At 38.8% G+C, this 20,673-nt stretch overlaps 2 protein-coding genes across 2 annotated transcripts; both read right to left on the bottom strand.

The window, feature by feature from the left end:
• Positions 1-374: 374 nt before the first annotated feature.
• mettl1 (methyltransferase 1, tRNA methylguanosine) lies at positions 375-8,365 on the bottom strand. The gene is made up of 6 exons (XM_044350136.1): positions 8,132-8,365; positions 7,541-7,668; positions 7,230-7,414; positions 4,298-4,411; positions 2,334-2,435; positions 375-892 (listed from the first exon to the last, which is right to left on the bottom strand). Exons 1-6 carry the CDS (start codon positions 8,209-8,211, stop codon positions 776-778), a joined length of 726 nt encoding a protein of 241 aa, XP_044206071.1. The 5' UTR covers positions 8,212-8,365; the 3' UTR covers positions 375-775.
• A 2,483-nt stretch (positions 8,366-10,848) lies between these two features.
• Positions 10,849-19,674, bottom strand: LOC122980955 (E3 ubiquitin-protein ligase MARCHF9-like). The gene is made up of 4 exons (XM_044349422.1): positions 18,593-19,674; positions 14,121-14,276; positions 12,522-12,714; positions 10,849-11,781 (listed from the first exon to the last, which is right to left on the bottom strand). Exons 1-4 carry the CDS (start codon positions 18,929-18,931, stop codon positions 11,462-11,464), a joined length of 1,008 nt encoding a protein of 335 aa, XP_044205357.1. The 5' UTR covers positions 18,932-19,674; the 3' UTR covers positions 10,849-11,461.
• Between the last annotated feature and the right edge of the window lie 999 nt (positions 19,675-20,673).

Here is a 20,673-nt window from a genome sequence, read left to right as displayed (position 1 = left end):
TTAAGCCTGTTTTTCACTTGCGAACATTAGCATTAGCATTATCACAGTTAACCACAGACTATAATGCACCGTGCTGACAAAGCTAGCAGCTAGCAGCTAGCAGCTAGCGTTAGGGTCAGCTCCACCCTCTCGTCCAAATATGGTCACTTCTGGCTCCAAAAATCCCAGATGGCGACAGTCAAAAAGCAAACTTGAGGCTCCAAAACGGGAGTCCACAAACCAATGTGATGTGATGGTGGCTGCATCAATTATTTTTTACAGTCCATGAAGATAACTTTGTTAAAAAAGATATAAAATCAAAACTTCAAATTGAGGATCATCATCGTTTTCAAATAGTGTTCTCATCATTACTACAGTGAACCAAACATTTACTCTTTCATTAGAAGCACTTTTACTGAGAGAATTTACAGCTTTAAAGGAAATCCAAAACAGCACTTTCAAGTTTGGCGAAAGAAACTGAAGATCATTATTAAAAAACAATAATATTAAAAAAGCTACAAAAACAAGTCTAGTTTCAACAGAGATTTACTTTCCTTGTTCTGACTTTTGTGAGCTGAGGAATGAAGTACATAAAATGTGAAAAACAAAACCTGTATCAAGTGATGATGCAAATGTTTGTCCATACCAGAAAAAATAAACATCCCTATTCATCTGCAGTGTGAACAAGCCACAGCCTTCAGAGCAACAGAGTAGCATCGTCCTCCATGTTGTTCATGTATGAATCACTGCATAAGACCATTATTAAAGTTTATCACACATCCATACATGTTTGGCCTTAATTTGAATCCTCGATCCTCCGGAAAATTGCGAGGAAATTCTTCCCACCATTTCTCTGCACTTTCTTTCCTTCCTCTGTACATGTACCCAAGCGATTTATGATGACATCACCGACCTGCCAAAAGAAGTTTGTTTTTGAAGCTTATTGAACAAAATTACAATAAGATATTCAGCAGAAGATGAACTCACATAGACTTTCTTTCATGATTCAGTTTACTCACATTATTCCTTAAACATATTAATCACCAAAATATCATAGTAAAGTGTTCATTTTTGTAATCAAAGTATGTTAACTGTAAAAACAAACCAAAAAAACATTGTTTATTTAAAACATGACTTGCTTTTTAAAAGAATAGTTTGACGTTTTGGGAAATATGCTTCTTGCCAAGAGTTACAAGTAAGAGCTAAGAAATGATTAGCTTAGCTTAAAGACTGGAAACAGCAGAGAAACAGTCAGCCTGCCTCTGTCCAAAGTTAAGAAAAAAAAATCACCCAAACCTAACAACATCTCTAAAGCTCACATATGAACATGCTAATATCTTGTTTCTTTAATCCGCACAGAAACAGAAATGTAAAAATGGCAAGTTGTGGTTTTGAGGTTAACTTTGGACAAAGTCAAGCTAGCTGTTTCCATCTTTTTCCAAAGTCATTGGGAATTTCTGACAGATATGATATCTCCCATTTCGCAAAAGAGCTAGCTACAGCTACAAGCGTAACAGACTGCTAGCAAAATGGCTGCAAAGCCTCCACTGGTGGTAATTAAATAAAAATATAACTCAATATTAACAAAAAGATTACGTTAATTTAAAAGAAGATATATATTGCTTGTTCGTATTTGCTTTCACTTTTTAATGTTAAAATACGCAACAAAACAAAAGTAGCTAACATAGACTATTGATCTGGTGTGGTTAGCAATGAGGCTAACTATCTCGGAATAATGTGTGAACACTCCCAAGTTGGAATAACGCCTGGAACATACAGGATGCGTGAGCAGCGTGTGTGCATCGTGGAACCTCTTGCTTTTCATTTCAGCGCCCATGTTAACAGGTTAGAGCAGCCACACAGCCCACTGCTGGCTGCTGCATCGCATCATCTAGAGATCTGCCTATTTTCTCTGTGTGATGCGCGCGGTTCTCAGCAGAAATAGACAGAGAAAACAATAGAAAGATAGGGCTGCCAGTAGCAGCGCAGCAGAAGTGCCACAGCAGACACACTGCCTATGTGGACGCTGCAAGCGTGCAAGACGCAGCAGTTCAGCGACGCACATGCACACACGCTCCTCACACATCCTGTGTGTCCCAGGCGTAACAGGAGGTTTTCCTGTTCTTGCCATTCTGCCAATGTCGTGAATGCAACATACGCTCGGCTGCTGGCTGTAGCTTCATATTTAGTATACAGACACGAGAAAAGTATTGATATTTTCATGTCACAAAGAAAGTGAAAAAAGTCCAACTATTCCTTGAAAATTTAAGAATTTGACCTCTTTTCTTCCAAAGAGCTGATGAAAAACAAATATTGTTGTCATGACCTGCAAACACGGGGATAAAACAACCTACCAGTTCTTCATCGGGGACACGTGTAAATAGTGGATGTTCAGTGAAATGCTTCACCATCCAGAGGTGGACTTCCTCCACATCTGTAATGGTATACACCAAACCCTGACATGACCAGACAAACACAGGAAGGTTAATAACACAGTTCTAGGAAAAAAATGTTACACTTACATAGAACTTAAACATGGATCCATTTATCAAGTTAACTCATTTATCAAGATACATGTAAACTTTCTTTTTCTTTTTTAATGTTTTTTTTTTTTAAACGCTGTCAAACATTGCAGCCTGAGTTAAGTGGTTTCATCACCTCTGGAGAGCAATGATCCTTGCTAGGAAGATAAAAATAACCTACAGACAACACAGAGGTTAATCACCTATGTCACTGTAGTTTACTTTGGAGAACAGATAGCATTACCAGAACAAGGAATTCTTTGAAAACTCAGCGGTGGCACAGATTTCCACAGCAGTGCAAGTTAGCACGTATAGGTTTTTTTTTCAGAGAAGCCAGGATGAGGATGAGAGACTGTGAGCACGTTATCTGCACACCTGTTTACTGTTTGAGATCAAGTCACTAATAAATAATACATTCAGATTAATTTTGGTATGAAACTGCTTCTATAAAAGAACATTTTCTTGACAGCTTCCCCACCCTACAGCACAATTATGGCTGCGTGCCAATGCTCAAGGCCCTTGAAGAGATTACACACACACTCACACACACTCACACACACACTCACAACATACGCATGCACCAATGCATCAATGCACATACAGAGAAATGCACACACACCAGAGGAAAAACGATAAAGCCAAATTTAGACACAAGCCTTCCATTGTTCCAAACAACCTCCATCAGCACTCGCTCCCTATTCAAGTGTCCCACTGCTGCTCTGACAGCTCTGACAGGCAGGAGCGGGGTGTGTACAGACGTCAGCCAGCTGCAGGCCACACTGGTTGCCCAATTTTATTTCGTTGAATTCATGGATTTCTACACACTGCAATCAACTGATAAAATGGTGAGGATAGTGGTAATTTATTGTTTGACTACTGAAAAGTCAGCGTTTTTTTTTTTAGTAAGTCTCAGTTGCAGATATTTAAAAATGTCTGCAAATATAACTGAAACTATTTTATCAGTACTGAAAGATAAAGGTGGATCTATTCTCTATTTTTCTTACTGTAAACAAATCCCATTAAAAGAACAAAACCAACAATGATTTTATCCTATTAACAAGTATTGTCTGTGCAGCCAAAGCCTAATATATCTCATTCCTCTGCGTCATAGAGCTCCATTGTTTTCCAAAAACTATTAAAAATCCCACATTCACAATCCTGCTGTTGTAAATACTCACTAGAGCAAAAAAACTGTGTTTTAATCTGCAGCTTAAAATGCACAAGCACACAGTTTACTGCTGTTTGAGTAACTTTTGCTAAACATTACAGCGCCCAGCTGTTTTAGGAAATTACTGAGCCTTTTTAAAAAAAGATGAAATTATATATTTGTAAGCTGTAAATATCAACATCTTCAGTGGTAATGGGTTAGGGGCTGAGTGCCACAGACAGAGTAGGGAGGTCAGAAAGTTAAGTTGACAAAGAAATAAACAATAATTGTGGAATTCACTGAATTCTCATCTTCGTATGTTCAATTTTAAAAGTTCAAACAGACAAAGTGTCATATACTGCAGAGAGAAGCAGCAGTTCGGCTTGAACTTAAGTGATTATGTTTATTAATTGTTTAGTCTAAACAACGTCACCAGTGTCATATCTCAAAGCCAAGAGTAAAATCTTCAAATTGCTTGTTTTGTCCAATAAAAAACCAAAGATATTCACTTTACAATGGCATGAATCCTCATATCCGAAAATCTGAAACCAGTGTATGTTTAGTATGTTTGTGCTTTGGAAAATGACTTTTAACGATCATCTATCAAATTTCTATTGATTGTTGCAACAAGTCTTACTCATGTACGTACCCCAACTCTTAGTGTATAGGCATACTCTGCCAGCAACGTGGGACTAATGATCCTCCATTTGTGCTTGGTCTTCTTAAAGTGAGGGTCAGGAAAGAGGAAGAACATCTTACTGAGCTGAAACACAGAGGGAGGACGGGGAGACGGTGAGAAACTAAGTAAGCAGCAGCAAAGTGTTTGAATTCACAAAAACACCACTTTTCTTTTTAACTCTGGTTGATTACTTTGCGTCTTTCCCACACATGAGATCAAAACTAAACTTTCTATTTTTATCTACTTTGATACTCTAGTTCTAAAATGAATGAATGCCACCACTTAAATGTGGCCCACATAACATTTTGTGGTTGGTTGTTAAGCACCGTGGATTGCAAAACTGGAATTTCCCTCCTTGATTTTTTTTTCTTCCATAAAGTTCCCCGTGTGTCTATCGTTGACAAGTGTACAATTGCAGGCTCCATTGGTATTAGTCTGGCTGATAGATTAAAAACCATTCCAGTAGCTTTTTATTAGTTAAAATAAATAATGTCAGGTATAGACAGAAAGATGTGGGTATAATCACTGTGGACTGCTGCAGCCTCGGGGGGCTGCTTCAGTGCTGATAGAAGATGGAAAAACCTTAACACTTTGAATTATTTTAGGGTTACAAAACATACCAAGAAGAAGAAAAAAAAAAGAAGAAAAGTATTGCAGGTCTTTAGAATGTGCTGTTTCAACACTTGAAGCACGTCATGCATGTGAGAAGGATTGGAGCTAGATTTTGAGCGCTAGCCTGGGTGGTCGTCTTTTATTTCTCCGCTTTGAAAAAAAAATAAAAAAATCTGGGTTGTGAAGACGGTTTTATTCTAATCATGAGTGAGGAAGGTAACCGAGAATAAAGCTGCACGGAGAAAAATGTTAATCTCTGCTCAATGAATACGAGTCAAGAGATGCAATTTATGAATGAGTTGAAGGGAGTGACACCGAAACGCAAAACCAAGCCAAGCTTCTCCGTCCAAACCATGCAGATGTCCGGACGACTGTTCCTTCGAAACACTTCAAATCTCAGACTGGCAAGAAGTCTTAACGCAAGCTGTACAAATATTATTTAAAATGACCTTTTAAAATAAAAAAAGTATGCTTTTTTGTATGAAACCAGTACAGTATAATTATTATTCCATAAATGTGTCAGTGTTACAGCATTTACTTCCCTGCGTTCATTTTTCAGTTTATACTCGCTCAGGGCTTTTGAGGTGAACCTTTTATCCAGGGTACCTAATTTAACCCTGGCACACTAAGCCCACTGTGTAATCTAATGCGAGTTTCAACAAGTCACAGATTACCGCAGCTAATTGGAACGGATAAAAAGCATCTTGCACTGCTCTCTGCTCAGCTGATGCGATGCCTTGCGTGTCAGTCAATGACCCCATTGTTGTGGATTTATTGAGCAATCCGTATAAACTAATTCAGTCCATATGTTAAACATGAGGAAAGTAATTATTTTTAGTTTGAAACGGTTGGGCTGCATACAGTTATTACCTTGCCAGTGCCAGGACAGATTGTCAGCTTTAATTTAAGGTTATTACAGGCCACATCAGATGAGCAATTAAAGAACTGCAGGCCTTTTGTATGTGAGCTCTTATTAAGGGGGGCGTCAGCAGTATGTGGGCACATTAACATCACATTCAGGAGCTTTTTATACAGCTGGCTCAAACGATTTCCAAAAAAAACATGCCTCTAGTAGTATCTAGCCATGCAGATAACAAGGTATGAGATGTCTGCCTGTAGGGAAATTGATGGTGCTCACAGTGATTAAAAAAAAAAAAAAAAATCTTTGTTAGAAAGTTGTTAAATCAAAATTGTCTACAGTCAGATTCTTTACAGAGGTTACAGAGAGTAACAAGGTCACAAATTCTTGAAAGGTTGTTTTGTAGTTTGGGTGAAGTGACCCTTTAACCTCACTTAAAGTTTATGTCGCCTGTGTAGTGCCTGTAGTGGTGTAATGCATCTTGGGTCCTCCCTGGAAAGAGACAGTTCTCTGTCCCACACTTGCCTACATGAACCAGCATGCACCGCTGTCAGACCTGAGCAGGTTAGAAAGTGAGTTTGTTTAAGTCTTTTATGATTTCTGACTTTTGAAAGTGAGGATTTTCTTGATAAATGTGTGACCACAGCAGGCACTGAGTCAACAGAAGCAGGATTTATATGCAACCTGAGAGAAAAGGCTCTAAGGTCTGTAAGGCAAAACAAAACAAAGTCCAGCCAAAGTTGGACGTGCATGTGAAAAAAAAACGGGTATCAAACCTTAAAACTTTACGGGTGCCGATGAATACGTGTCCGTAGCACCACAGCAGTAAAAGCTGTCAGGCACTGAAAGCTGTAACCGAATGTCTAGTCAGATGCTTAATCTTGATTAGTTATTCCCTGATTTAAATCAGAATGTTGCCAATTTCAGTAATTATTTTTATCAAGTTAAGTATGGCTGCTTGTTTTTAGACAACATTTAACATTTGAGAATGTGTTCTGTTAAATGGATAAAGAGTTTTGTTGAACAAATGTTTTTATTTCTCAATGTGAGGTATTAAAAAAAGTATCATTTTGGTATCTGGACCAAACTTCATGTATGTATTGACACATATATAGAAAACTTTCAAATGACTCTTGTCAGATGTTTGATATAATCTAATTTCTTAAAAAATGAAAAATGTTCTCGACTAATGACAGGTTATATTTCCGGCTGTGATAATTTCATTGGAGTATTTACAAAAAATTGCAAGCTGTCATTAAAAATGCAACAACAGGCTCAATTGTATTAATTCTTGTGACCTGCAAGATTGACATTTCCTCCAAACACAGCTCAGTAAGTTTAACATTGAAGCCTTAGTGTCTGGTTAGAAGCGAGAACCACTTCAATCTGTTCTGTCGTCTGACAGCAGCACAAATACAGAGGCGAACCCACCTGTCCTTTGGAAAAGAAGTTGGGGAGGTACTTCATCGCATTGCTGCGAATGCAGGCGATGTTCTGGTAGCTTCCTGGTTCAGAGGCGCGGAGTGACTGGATACGATCCTGAACGTAATCTGACACTTTCACCCGGATCTCCATGCCCAGGATGAGCTTGTCTGGGAAAAGTGGAGATAACTCCACTGAGAGAAAGTAAAGATGCACAAAGACACAAGCAGAGATATGAATGAAGATGACATCAGGTCAATACAGAACAAAACTCTGACCTGTGAAAACTCTAAAAGGCAGCAGATCAGTGACATAACTACCTAAAAGCCCGCCGTATCCACATCCAATGTCTGCAAACTCAACTTGTGGCGTCCTATTCTCAGGTGGGTTGCTGGTAAAGAAGTCTGGATACAGCTTGAACCAGTCCATCTCCTCCGGACACACCGGGCTGACGAGGAAAGAGAGGGAATTATTTTCTAATAAAGAAACAAACAAACAAAAAAAAACTATTGCCAGTGTTTTCTGTGGATTATCCAGTGTAATAATAGGGATGCTGTTTCTGGAAAGAGGTGGTGCTGCTGAGTTTTAAATGTCATTTTTCATTGCTGTGAGCACCTACATTATATTACATTGGACACAGAAATCTCAGACAATATCTTGAATCCTTTTGTAAAAACCTTTAACATCACTAGTTGGGGAAAAAGTGAGCAAATATGTGGCGAGAAATGCCAGTTTGCTTCTTGATTTTCTTCTTCTACATTTATAAAGGCACAGACGGGACTGACAGGGCAGCAGGTACTGATATATATACTGATATAAACTGATGTAAAGCTGCATGAGGCAGTGCAGTGCAGGTATAAATCGTTATATACAGTCTATGGTATAAATGCAGACACATGTGCATCACTCACTAATCAAACGTGTGGTGAGCCATCGGGTTTGAATGTGCTCGCTGTCTGTAGTAACGTTTCTGCGGCATAGACGAACTCATGTTGCTCCCGATAATATTAAGTCTGTCTGTTTGGTTATTAATAAATACAAATATCCACTTCTAGTTATCGATTTCCAAAGAGTCTCGCTTGTTTCTGGATAGTTTACCACCGGTTGCGGGTCGCGGCGTTTTTACGTCATCGCTGCGCGTCTCCTCTGGGTTGCCAGGTTTGTTGAAAGAGAAGTAAACTATGAATCTATCTGTTCTTTACAAGTAAAAAATTAGCTGCTGCAGTTCAGTTTTCACTAAGATGAAAGTGAGGCACCGAAATGTTTTTTTTTAACTTTTGAAAGTAAGAAGAGGCTCATCAGAATCGCCTCTCTCTGACAAATTATTTAAAATTGGCTATTATACTGTTGGACTGTTATTACTGATTCACTTGTATGCATGTATCTTTCTTGTCTTGTTAGTCTACGAGTAATTTTCTCCTCTCATATCATCTCATTTCAATTGTCTTAGTGGCCAAAAGATGTAAAACTGTATAAAATTACATAAGAAAAACAGAAAAGATCAAAGAAAACTCTAAAAAAATATTTCGAAAAGTTTTTTATTGTGTTTTTTTTCTCCAGTTAAAATCTGCTACTCAGTCATATCAAGATGCTTTGTCACTACTGCCGTTGTTTAAGGTAGATCTGCTTTTTACTACCCACCTAAAGCCTACCATTTGGGAGTAACATTCATAAATTGGCACATTTGATAAACTAATCAAATACAATTTGATAAAATAAATCAAACTAATCTGCCCATCATTCCATCATCTGCCAAACCATTTCCTTTTCTCCTGATACTCTTACTTATATAATAAAGCTGCCAACTATGGCCATCAGATAATTGGAGTGGAGTAAAACACACAATACTTGCCTCTGAAATGTACTGAAATATATAGATAGATATACGGTACTTTAAGAGATAAAATAGGGTGTTATGTTGCTGTACTTTACTTGAGTAAATGTACAAAGCTACTTTCTACAGTACTGTTTATATAATTGTTAATGTGTGATGTTTAAGTTGCTCCCTTCCCTCAGGATAATTTTACTTCTTCCTGGCAGTTGTTGTTTGATGTGAACCCCTAGAGAGCACATTTGTGTGTACTGCCATGTTGTTATCATATTCACTTAAAAAATGATTTTATTAGAAACTGTAGCCCTCTAACCCAGACTGAATGGAGTAAACAAATGCAGGGTTTCATGGAAATATGGCCAAAACACAGGTGACAGGCTCGTAATACTTTCTGAAGCTGCTCTGTTGTCTTGCAGGCTGAAAATAGAGATTTCACAAGCATGAATACTTCATTAACAAAAACACAAATGTACATGTATGTTTGTTTTGCTCTCTGCAGGCTTAAACTTCACCTCTTGATTTTTAGTGTCCACACAGCCAGAGATTCTTTACATTGTGTTGCCTCTGCAGGTCCCTCTGGGTCCTCTCAGTCAGCTCTAATATCCCTCTCAATTCCCTGTCAACTTGGTGACACATCATAATCCCTCTCCTCCTGGTGTGCGACTTTATGAGAGAGAGTTTGTGTCCACAGATCTAAATACAACTTTCTACTGTAGATTCAGCAGTATCCTATTTCACCTGAGTATTATTGGATTAGACATGTACTGTAGACTACTAGACTATTATTAACACAATGTGAAGGAATATGGATCAGACTTTTTTTTCCCAGATAATACTTTGAAATGGTTGACAGGGAGGAGAGACAAAGGCAAATGACACGTGTCAGAAGCCTTTAGATATTTACAGCCAGGATTTATGTTACATCATTCTGCCAAAAGGAAAGACTCTGGTAGCGTGGGCAGGACGCCGATGGTGGGTTTTTTCGCAGGCAAATCATGTGTTCACTCAGTTTAAATTTCACTAAAGCTCATATACTTTTTGATAAACATAAAATCTCCTTCTTTCTTTCCATCATCTGCCAAACCATTTTCTTTTCTCCTGATACTCTTACTTATATAATGAAGCTGAAACCATTTTCATACATATGTCACATGTCTTATATTAAGCACAGCAGAGACCAAGATCTTTATTGTTAATCCTTATTATTACTGAACATATACTGAACATCATGTCAGAATTACATGTCATATTAAAATTAAATGAGTAAAGTTAGCCCGAGGTGACATTAAATTGCAAAACTGCAACAATATTAATATTCGAATTGTATTGTTCAAATTGGAATATATATTAATGGGGAATGATGATGAATGAAGAGATGGAGAGAGTACAGACATCAGACCTGCAGCTGCTATCAGATGTGATAGAAAGATTTTTTTTTTTTTTTTTAACTTGGTAATAAATTAATTACTAGAAATCATTTTAAATCCCAACTAATGAGAGCTGCTGTAGGTGAAGTTTGTGTAACATATGATGGAAAATTTTAAACAAATATCTGCCAGAGAGGCCAGGTTTTTTCTGGACTGGTGAGATAAGGGGATGGATATTCATAATCATATTTCAAATATTTCTCTGTATTTTAAAGTCCTATTAACATCTTTCCATACTTTATTTGACTTGTGTCATGAGATTTGTTCAAACAGGGAGATCCAATCTGCAAATATATCAAGAGTGTCACATTTGTTTTTAGGCTTACTGGCTAGAAATGAGACAAAACAAAACACAAAGTTTCCCTTGAGATCCACAAAGTCTTTATTACAAAACATGTATTGTATCTTGAGGGTTTATTTTAAGCAACTGTGTCATGTCACAAAGTCGTGTCGGGCTTTTTAATGTCTGATCCATCAGAGCTGCTTCAGATGACAACAGCTCAAATCTATCAGATCATGGCAGACCCTCAAAAATAAATGGAATAAATTAAGGGGGCTGAGGCTATTGTTATGGTGGTAACATGAATATGAATACATCAAACTTTCTATTATGAGCAAAATCAAACTTAACAATAATTTATTTTTTCTTTATAAAACAAAAAAAAACCCCACTAAATGTCATTTTGTAATGTTTATTGGTCAGTTTGGTAAAACAGAGTTAATAGCTTTAAGAATCAAAGTTTTTTTTTCCAAAGTTAAGTTTTTCAAATTTCTTCTTTGTATTTAAAGATTCAGATAAAACTGCACTGTTCTCCCTTTACCCACATCTCAGAAAGATTTCTGCTTCCACACACGAGCTCATATGAGACGAGAAGTTAACGGCAGTGTTTGTGCAGCAGATTAGGATTTATGTGTATGAAACCCCAGTCAGCTCCTGTGACTCCTGGAACACTGGAGCACATTTGTTTGTATATAAGCCAGCCTCATACCGTGGTCACCCTCATGACCACCTCATGGTTGGTACTGTGCAGGTTGTTGGGTCTTAACTGGCTGAGGATGTGCAAAATAGTGTAGCCACAGTGGTGGTTAAGAAAAGTCCTGACATGCCGGCTCGCCCGCCGTCCGCTGTTTGTGACAGTGTGAGAAGAGTTCCTCTCAACACGACCGGCGCCTTTACTGCTGGAACTGATGGGGTCACCCAAGTCCTTTGCTTTTTCATAATTGAGCACTTTCCACTGCTGGTTCACCGCCTGCCAGCGCTTAAAGATCCGGTAAACAGACGATCCTTCATGGATTATAAGGCCTGGACATAAAGGACAAAGGGTGGGGGAGGTGGAGGGGCAGGAAACAAGGTTACATATAGACAAACAGTTGCCTATTCAGCGAGAATCAGGAAGTACTCAAAAGGTACAGAAGGTACAGAGTTGATAAGAACTTCTAGTCCTATAGTTCTTATTAACACTGAAAAGATTAAACATACTAGGCTTGTTTGTGGGTATTTTGGAATTATGTTTGGTAAGATTAACTGGATAAATCTTTTTAATAAGATAAGTTAAAGATGTGTTTAGTGAAAAACACATTGGTAAAACTTTATCTTAGAGGTCTGTAATTTCCTGATAATTTCATTTCATAGTTTGTTTCTTGTTTCTGGGAACAAATGATGTAATTATAGAACCAAAATAATTATCAGTGCAAGAACTGAACCATTTCTTATACAAGAGCATTTAAACCCAAGTAAATGTTAATCCATTATTCATTTATTATTGGAACCTTTATTCTTTGTATATGTTGAATTGCATAATTTCCTGTACACACATTTTACATTTTTGCATGTTTAGCTCATCCCAAGATTGTCTAGATTACAATTAACTAGAATTTATTGGAAGTGTGCTATTGAGCGCAGTCTCTTTTTCCCCTATAAAAGTACCAAATTACATATTTCTTTCTAGGAAATTACAGCATTACCACCAATTTTGCGAGGATAACAATCAACTGTGTTGATATTCAAACCACCTTTGAAATAACCCAACCTCTGCGTTTTACCTATACAAACTATGTCCATGAAGCCGTACATGCCGTAGCATATCTGGAAGAGAAGATCCTGGCGCTGCCATTTGGCTGACGGACTGAGGGAAGACCACACCAGCCAGGAGATACTGGCGATGAGGAACAAAGAGCCCAGGATGATAGCTGCGATCTGCACTTTCTCAATCACAGTCAGAGAGATGGCCTGCCACTGCAGAAACAGAGTGAGACACAAACATGGACTGAGATCCAGTATTATCAGAGTAAATTGCAAAATGCGTCTTGGTTAAGAGAGACAATGGTGCAAAGTTTCTAGCAGTATCTGACTAAATCTTTGCAAAAATGTACCTCTAAAGAGCACTATGCATCTAAATAGCCACATTTCATCTCTGTTTGGTTGTTGGCTGTTTAACTATAACACATTTCTCTTTGCCTTGCTTCTCCGTAGCAGGATACATTGCATTATTTGATTAGTGTGCAAGGTCGGTCGTAAAATATTTTTCTCACAAGTGCCTCTGGTTTGAGACTTACTTTAAGTGAAGCAGTTGTTCCAAACAAATATATTTTGACACAAAGTGAAGCTAATGTAGATGTAGCATTGTTGAATTGAATGAAATTGTAATGAATAGCATTCCACTTAAACAAATGACATTAAAAATTTAAAAAAAGTTGTTTCACATTAACTCCAGTGATGCTATCGCCCCCACTGCAATTTCTTTATGTAGTTGTAAGAATACCTGTTGTAAAGACTCAATAATGACTTGTATATAAGATCAAATATACCAAAGTTTCACTGGCTTTCCCATCAAAGTTAATGGAGATATATGAACAGCAATTGCCAGATGGTTTACTTGCTTCGTGGCTCTCTAGAGAGACTCTGCTCTGGCAGTGTGGTGTCAGTATTGGATTTAATGTCATTCAAGTGACAGGCCTCCGCAGATTTATTTGACAGTAACACTGCTTATATCTTCTGTGAGACAAATGCTTTATTGCCCCAATTCACTCCACACCTTCAAAGTGCTGTAAATAGAGTGCTACAGTATGTCATCCACTATGTGCAGTCGCTACAGAGCTGCAAAAAAAACCCCCACAACCTCACAGCTTTTGTACTGATAATAAAACCATAAAAACCAAGTAGTTTAGAGAATTTAAATCAACCCATTTAACTAATACTACATAATGTAAATTCTCCAGCAATATTGAAGTTTTATTCATAATTGAGCAGGCATTTCATCTGAGAATATCTCTTTTCCCGCTGTCATTTGGTGATTGTTTGGTCTGTTGGTCTACTGTGTCCCATGCGAAATGTCCATTGTCTCCGTTCTCGGCATCTTCATATAAGTCTTCATCACTTTCTTCTTCTCCATTTGTTAATTGAAAACAGTATAAATAGCTCTGTGAAAATCTGCAAAGGGCAATTCACTCTTTATCTGTGTTTCCTGTTGGGGGTCAGTGCATGTGGATGGGACAAAATCAGGTCAAATGTAGTCTGGCAGCCTCATGTGAAAGACCTTTAATAGTGAAGCTCCTCATCCACATTTTTAAAACTTTCTAAAGCTTATGATTGTTTGCCAAAATGTTGATTAAGACAGAGCGACAAAGGGACACTGACTGTACCTGCAGTGGGTTTTTGGTGCTGATGGCCAGGACCTGGTACTTGAAGTAGCAGAGCTCACAGCTCCAGGAGCCTCTCTCACTGATCCAGCGGATAAGGCAGGACTGGTGAGTGCAGCGCACGGAGCCGGCACAGCGACATGGACTCAACAACTCTCCCTGCAGGACACAAGGAGCAGCTGCATGAGACACACTGCTGGATGTTGAAGCTGTTAGGCTACTGAATCAGTCAGTTAGAAGAAGATTTGATTTGGTGAAGATGACAGTGAAAATAAATATTTTTATAATGAATAGCCAAACTCGGAAATCCCCTGCCCTGACGATGTTACTGTCACATTTCATCTACTGAAAGTGCTGTTTGAAGGTATTGTATGAGGTGTTGTTCATGCCCTGAGGCTGATAAGGGATTTTAAAAAAAAGATAAGAGAAAAGCAAGGAGCAAGTACCAACCATTTTAATCAGTTTAAAAGTATTTTGCATGTGCATCAATAAGTGAAAATACCACTTCAAAAAGTATTTTAAAAAATACTTTTTGAGATATGAGCTTAAAAGGTTAGTTAAGTACTAAAAGATCAAGATAAAGTGTAGACTGATGATGATTCTTAGTTTTTTGGTTAGTGAAACGTGTTGAGTATAGTTTAATTGGGTTTTATTTGATTTATTGACAGTCAGTGTTGTATATGAACCTACATTTGTCTCTTAGAGAGAAACACCGACAATAATAATGACAAATAACTATTATTTCTCAGTGCTCACACACAAAAAATTTAAAGGTGCTGTTTTATTTGACCGAAAGTCCAAAACCCAAAAATATTTAATTCATTTTTGTATATGACAACCAAGAACATCAAATATGTCACGTTGGTCAGTTAAATTTTTGGCATTTTTGCTGAAAAAATGACTGAAACAATTATTTGATTATCAAAATACTTGCTGATTAAATTTCAGATGATCAACCAATCGATTAATTGGTTAATTGTTTCAGCTCTAGCATTAACGGTTTGATAACTGAAAGACAACACAAACTACACAGTTTGTTAATGCCTCCTCTCAAAATAACACTTTTGTATTTTTGATAAACTCCTTGTGAGTTTGTGGAATCTAAACATTTGTGTTTTTGATTAACAAGGAACTTAAGGCAACGTTTAAAAAAATGAATCACCTTTTAATTTCTTCATTCACTGCCAGTGGTCACATCAGGTTTCAGTAAAACTCACAGCGTTCAATTTCCTCCAATTCTTTGAGAGCCATCTTTGATACTGCTGGCTCTCCATCTTCTGTCTGACAGCTTCTCTTTAGCAGCTGTAAAGATTCTTGCCTTCACTTTCATCTTCAGCTGTTTTGTGCAAAGTGCTGTGTTGTGTTGAGTTGAAAAGAGGTGCAAGAATCCAATTCTGTTGAATTTTACGATGCTGCTTTGATGCATCATTGATTAATCTCACACAAATGTCTGATTAAAGCCCTGCGTTCATATCAAACACCTGTTACCTTTCTTTTTGTGGTGAAATATTGATAAGTCCTTTAAAAAAGCACATTTTAATTCAATTGCGTACAAAGGAAGGAAATCCAACCTACCTAGCATGACAAATGACACATTTTTAAACTTATGAGCTTTGTAGCTACATATACTGTATGTCAAGAGAGACTATTTTTCCATTTGCATGGGCACAAAAAGATGAATAGGACAGAACAAAATGACTGCAAGTACAGTATATGCATTGATCGTTGCCTGTAAAATGTTTTTAAAGCTGCTGCTGATACAGTGCTGTAGGGTTTATATCAAAGCACATATCAGGCCCCTAAAATAGTGCATTTGAATGTCATGACATGTCTGAGCATTGCTAGTCAATCATATCACTTCATAGCATAAATGCAGAAGGCTATAATTGTCTAGGAACATTTCCACAAGAGTGACACTGAATTCATCTAATTGCACTGCCTTGCCCAGTCACCAGATCTCAGTCCAGATTAACATTTGGGATGGGATTTTTGGCTCAGCGATCGGCTCCCAACTTGACACACTTGCAGAAAATACCGGAGTCAATAGAGGCCAGAAATCCCAAAGGAAGGTTTTGGCAGTTGAACCCTAGTTAAATTATGACTGATAAGGGTATAAAAGCAAGTTTGCCTCATTATGATGGAGGTATTTCAGGCATCATGAATGTATATGTGCTGACTTAAAGGGAAAAGTTAATTGGTTGAGGTCTTCAGTGGATATACACTGAGCTGCAAACATTCAAAATATGAATCAAAGTGTAATGAAGTGAGAGTATACAGAGTTTTGATACATGTGACTGACTGCTGCTTCTTCTGGATACAGTTTGCTTCTCTCGTGTCACTCCTCTGTAGCCTCAATAGAAATCACAGGACATCTGGCGCAGGTTTTTGTTGTCAGTATGAGACTCCCTGAGGCTCTCGGACTGACAACGCTCTCACACGTCTCACTTTATTTTCTGTCTGACTCTAGGTGATGTGCGAGGTCTTTAATTAGTTGAATATCTGGAGGGGAAACAAAAACTTTATAAGACCTCTGGCAAAGTCTTTCTTTTCAAGGTTGATTTCATCCACTAGATTTGACATGCTAAGACTTCCACTTCTTTCCATTTAAAAAAAAAAAAAAAACACATCTTACTTAACTTTCTGTGCATCCCCCGCACCTCTGCTCTCCTTCATGTGAGTAGACGACACTTCATGGACAGCTGGGTGAAAGTGTACTTTGTGTGACCTTCCTGTAGCGTAAATGAATGATCGAATGCTGGCATTAATGCGTCCTGCTGAAGAATCCATCAGCGAGTTATTGAAATGCTGCCTTCTTCACTCAAACCCCTCTGAATATAAATGAGTATAAATAAACAACTTCCAAAAATGTCTTTTATGTCAAGGAAACATTCTTGACATAAAAGAACTTCACTGGTTCACATAGTAAATAAAGCTCTTCCTGCTTCTCTCCAGCCTATTCTTAACTGACGTCCTTCATCTGCCCACTGCTATTTTCAGATCACTGTTGATAGATTAATTCCTTTTTTTAGTCTTAGTCACTCGGGCATTTTTAGGTTGTGTCAGAGCAGACTTGATGCACACTTGTTTGGTATTTATGTACAATAGCTCATATCTTCATATCCTCTGTACCTCTGGAGGAGCTTTGTCCAGCCTGAGAAAAATACCCTGATGATGTCATAGGTATGTCATCAGGGTTATGTCAGCTTGAGCTCTGACACAAATTTCTAACAGAATACTTGCATTACAAATTGGTTGTGTGGCATATGTGGGAATTTATCATGCACAGAGAGCCTTATAAAAACATGTTATTTAGTTGCATTATGGGAAATGTAGGATCGAATGCTTTTGGTGCTTGTTGTGTTACATATCACAATCTCTTGACTTCATACTGAAGTTCTTTGAGAAATTTACAATGTAGCACAAAGTCAAAAGGTTGCGCTATGTAGCACAACAAGCTAGCGACGCTCTGTAAATGGATCCACATGCAGTGGCGTCTGCCTTACATGGAACAACTCTCCGGAGACTGAAAACATGATTGTGTTATTAGCCTTTGGAGCTGTTTCTAAACACACTACTGTGTCCAGACTCTTTGTGGTGAAGGAGCATGTCACCCAGTGCAACTGATGTGTTTTTAATAGTTTTTGGACAACAATGGAGGTCTTTAGCACAGAGGAATCAGGCCTTGGATACACACACAGTACTTGTAAGTAGGAGGAATTCATTGTTGGTTTTCACTGCACATGAAAATAGGAAAAACATTGAAAATCGCCACCCTTATCCTTTGAGGATCTTGGCCTCTGCTGCTTTGATTTCGAGTGTTCTTTTCAAAATTTGTCCTTCGGAAGTCCACCAACTGTAAGAAACTGCAATACTAAATTGATGGAGCACCCCTTTGATGCTGAAAGCAGATCAAATGAAGCTAAATTAAAGGCTGGCACCGAAGCATTTATTTGTAGATATTATATTTTGTTCAAAATAGTCTTAAACCTGCATGTGTCTTGGCAAACGTTTGGATTTGAATGTCTAGTGTTACTCTGAGTGTGTAGTATTCAGTGTTGAAGATGCCAGGCATTTCCATGGACTCCTCAGCTCAAATAGCAGTGGAGTATATTGGAGTTGGTCAGACCTCTCAGATCATCTGGGACAAGTTTACTGTCCTAAATAAAACAAGTCTAAACTAAACTCCAACTCTCAGTTCAAGACTTTTTTTATTTGCCACTGCCTTTTATTAAATTCAACTTGGGACTATTTATTAATATCTTGCACTACACTGTAGCAGCACTCTGATTTTTAATGTCTCTAACTTGTTCTTGAAAGCTGCCACACAAATAAACTTGCCTTGTCCTGCCGAGCAAACCTGGACTGTAGTGATTCAATCAGTGGTTTACTAAAGGGCACAGAGATCCAACTGAGTAGCTGACACCCCTGGTTAAAGTACAGGAATCCACATTAAAACATGTTTTATTTGAGTTTACCTTCTCTGGCCCCTGGAAGCAGATCCGGCACTGCGGTGAGCGCGTCCCGCTCTCTGAGAGACTCGGGAGGGAAGAGGCGTCCAGGCCTCCCTGGGGTTTGGCTTCTTTATCTTCAAATGCCAGGCTGCGTGGCCGGGGGTCAGAGCCGTAATATTCCTCCTCGTCGTCCCGGTGAGAGCAGCTCAACGGCGGCCAACCACAGCCTCCTATAGCGAGCCCTCTCATCCTGGTCTGCGTGTCCGGGTCTGTGCCCGGTTCAGTCCTCCTGCTTGATCCAGAGCGCATCAGTAACAACACTTTGAGTTCATTGAAAAACATCCGGATCCGATACTTGAACATTCTTCAACAGCTTTACTACACAGGCAAAACTGCTCTGTGATACAAAACTGCTCTCAGCTCCCCATTGACTGTGCAGACTGGTCCATTATAAATTATTATTATTATCATTATTACTATAATTATGTTGGCATCTGAACCACTTGATTCAAGCAGACAGTTCACATCCTAGCATATAAAATAAAATAAAATAAAATACAGATCTCGGTCAAAAAAGCATGCGAACAACATGATAGGCTATTAGATCAGCCCATAGCTCTTTGCATATCCTGTTGTTATAGCATGTGCACCGCAATCCAGCCAATAGGGAGGGATTATTTTTCATGGATAGAGGCGTTTTCTTTCGGGATTCAATGGAGGCTGAAAGCCACGAACTGTGAGGCACCAACATTAAAGTCAGAGGGGTCCAGCAGTATCCTCTCATGCCTACATGTTCAAATCCGGCTCATTATTAGTATCTCAAGGTTCAAAAGGGTCCTCTTGGTGTTTTAAATCTGCAAGAGCTGTCCAAGGTTAGCAACAAAATGCTGGTGTTGGTGTCTGTTTTTCTTCAGCGAAGGTGTCTGAGGGGGATGATATTAAATCCCATTAACAACTAAATCCAATCCGATTTATATCTGAGTTTGTCATTTAGCTACAGGGGAGATGGGAACGTGCATCCTTTGTTGTCTCGCAGTGGCTTCCATCAGTTCAACACTGTTCCCTCTTGTCTCTTCTTCGCTGTAGCTTTTTGTCTTCTGGCTTGTTTATTGAGAGGGTTTCGTCCCACATCTCTCTCTCCCCCCACACTCCCCCCCACCCCCCTTCCCCCCACTCCCTCCCTTTAGTTACAAAGTTGCAACCCAGCAGCGTCGCATGTTAGAGATGGATGCCAAAAATATGAAATAAGACGAGCATTAAAAATCCATTTTGGACGACAACTTGCGGTGCCAGCTGTCTTCTTTTCCAGATCATCTCTGCGCCACAAATCAGCAGGAGGATGCCAGATATGAATTCCTGCAAACACAAAATGAGCCCACAGCAGACTGCAATTGTCCCTTCCGGGTTCTTAAAAGCAACTGCACTTGCACATCATCATCATCATCATCATCATCATCATCATCATCATCGTCAAACCAAATCAAATCAAGCCCCCCCACTCCCCCTCCCCAGGAATCAATAGGAAACCCTCCACATGGCAGGCTGTAGCGATGTCTTTCTCCTCATGAATCTCCTGGATGTTAAAACTTGATTGTCAGACCCGCCAGCTCAAAGCACAAACTTCCTGACTGCATAGTAACAGAAAGCAGCGTGTTTCCATTAATCCAGCCTCCCTCCGAGCAGCTGAGAGGAGCAGAAATGAGCTTCAGCGTACTGACAGCGGCTGCTGCTGCTGTCCAAGGTGCTGATATTCACGTGACGTGGAGGCCACGTGCTGATAACCATCGGCTGATCGAGAAAAAGAACAACAATTATTGTGAGAGACACAGTCTGAATGTGTATGTTTGTGTGTGTCATCATCTCATGGTGTCATAAGACTCTAATAAACAGCACAAAGACTCTCCAGGGTTGGGACAGTGAGGACAGTGTGTGAGTACAATAGATTCAATAGATCCTCTTTTCACACAGTCACAACACATCTGTCAGATAATTGTCTCAGGAGACAGAGGACTGTCTGCTACTATTATTGGACAGACAAGGACAAGCATTGTAGTTGTTTGCTGATTTATAATCTTTTTTTTTTTTAATACAGTGGCCTGAATATT

This window comes from Thunnus albacares, chromosome 4, assembly GCF_914725855.1.
Source record: "Thunnus albacares chromosome 4, fThuAlb1.1, whole genome shotgun sequence".
Classification (NCBI taxonomy): Eukaryota; Metazoa; Chordata; class Actinopteri; order Scombriformes; family Scombridae; genus Thunnus; species Thunnus albacares.
The sequence above is the reverse complement of the archived record's forward strand: the minus strand, read 5'-3'. Positions and strand labels throughout refer to the sequence as shown.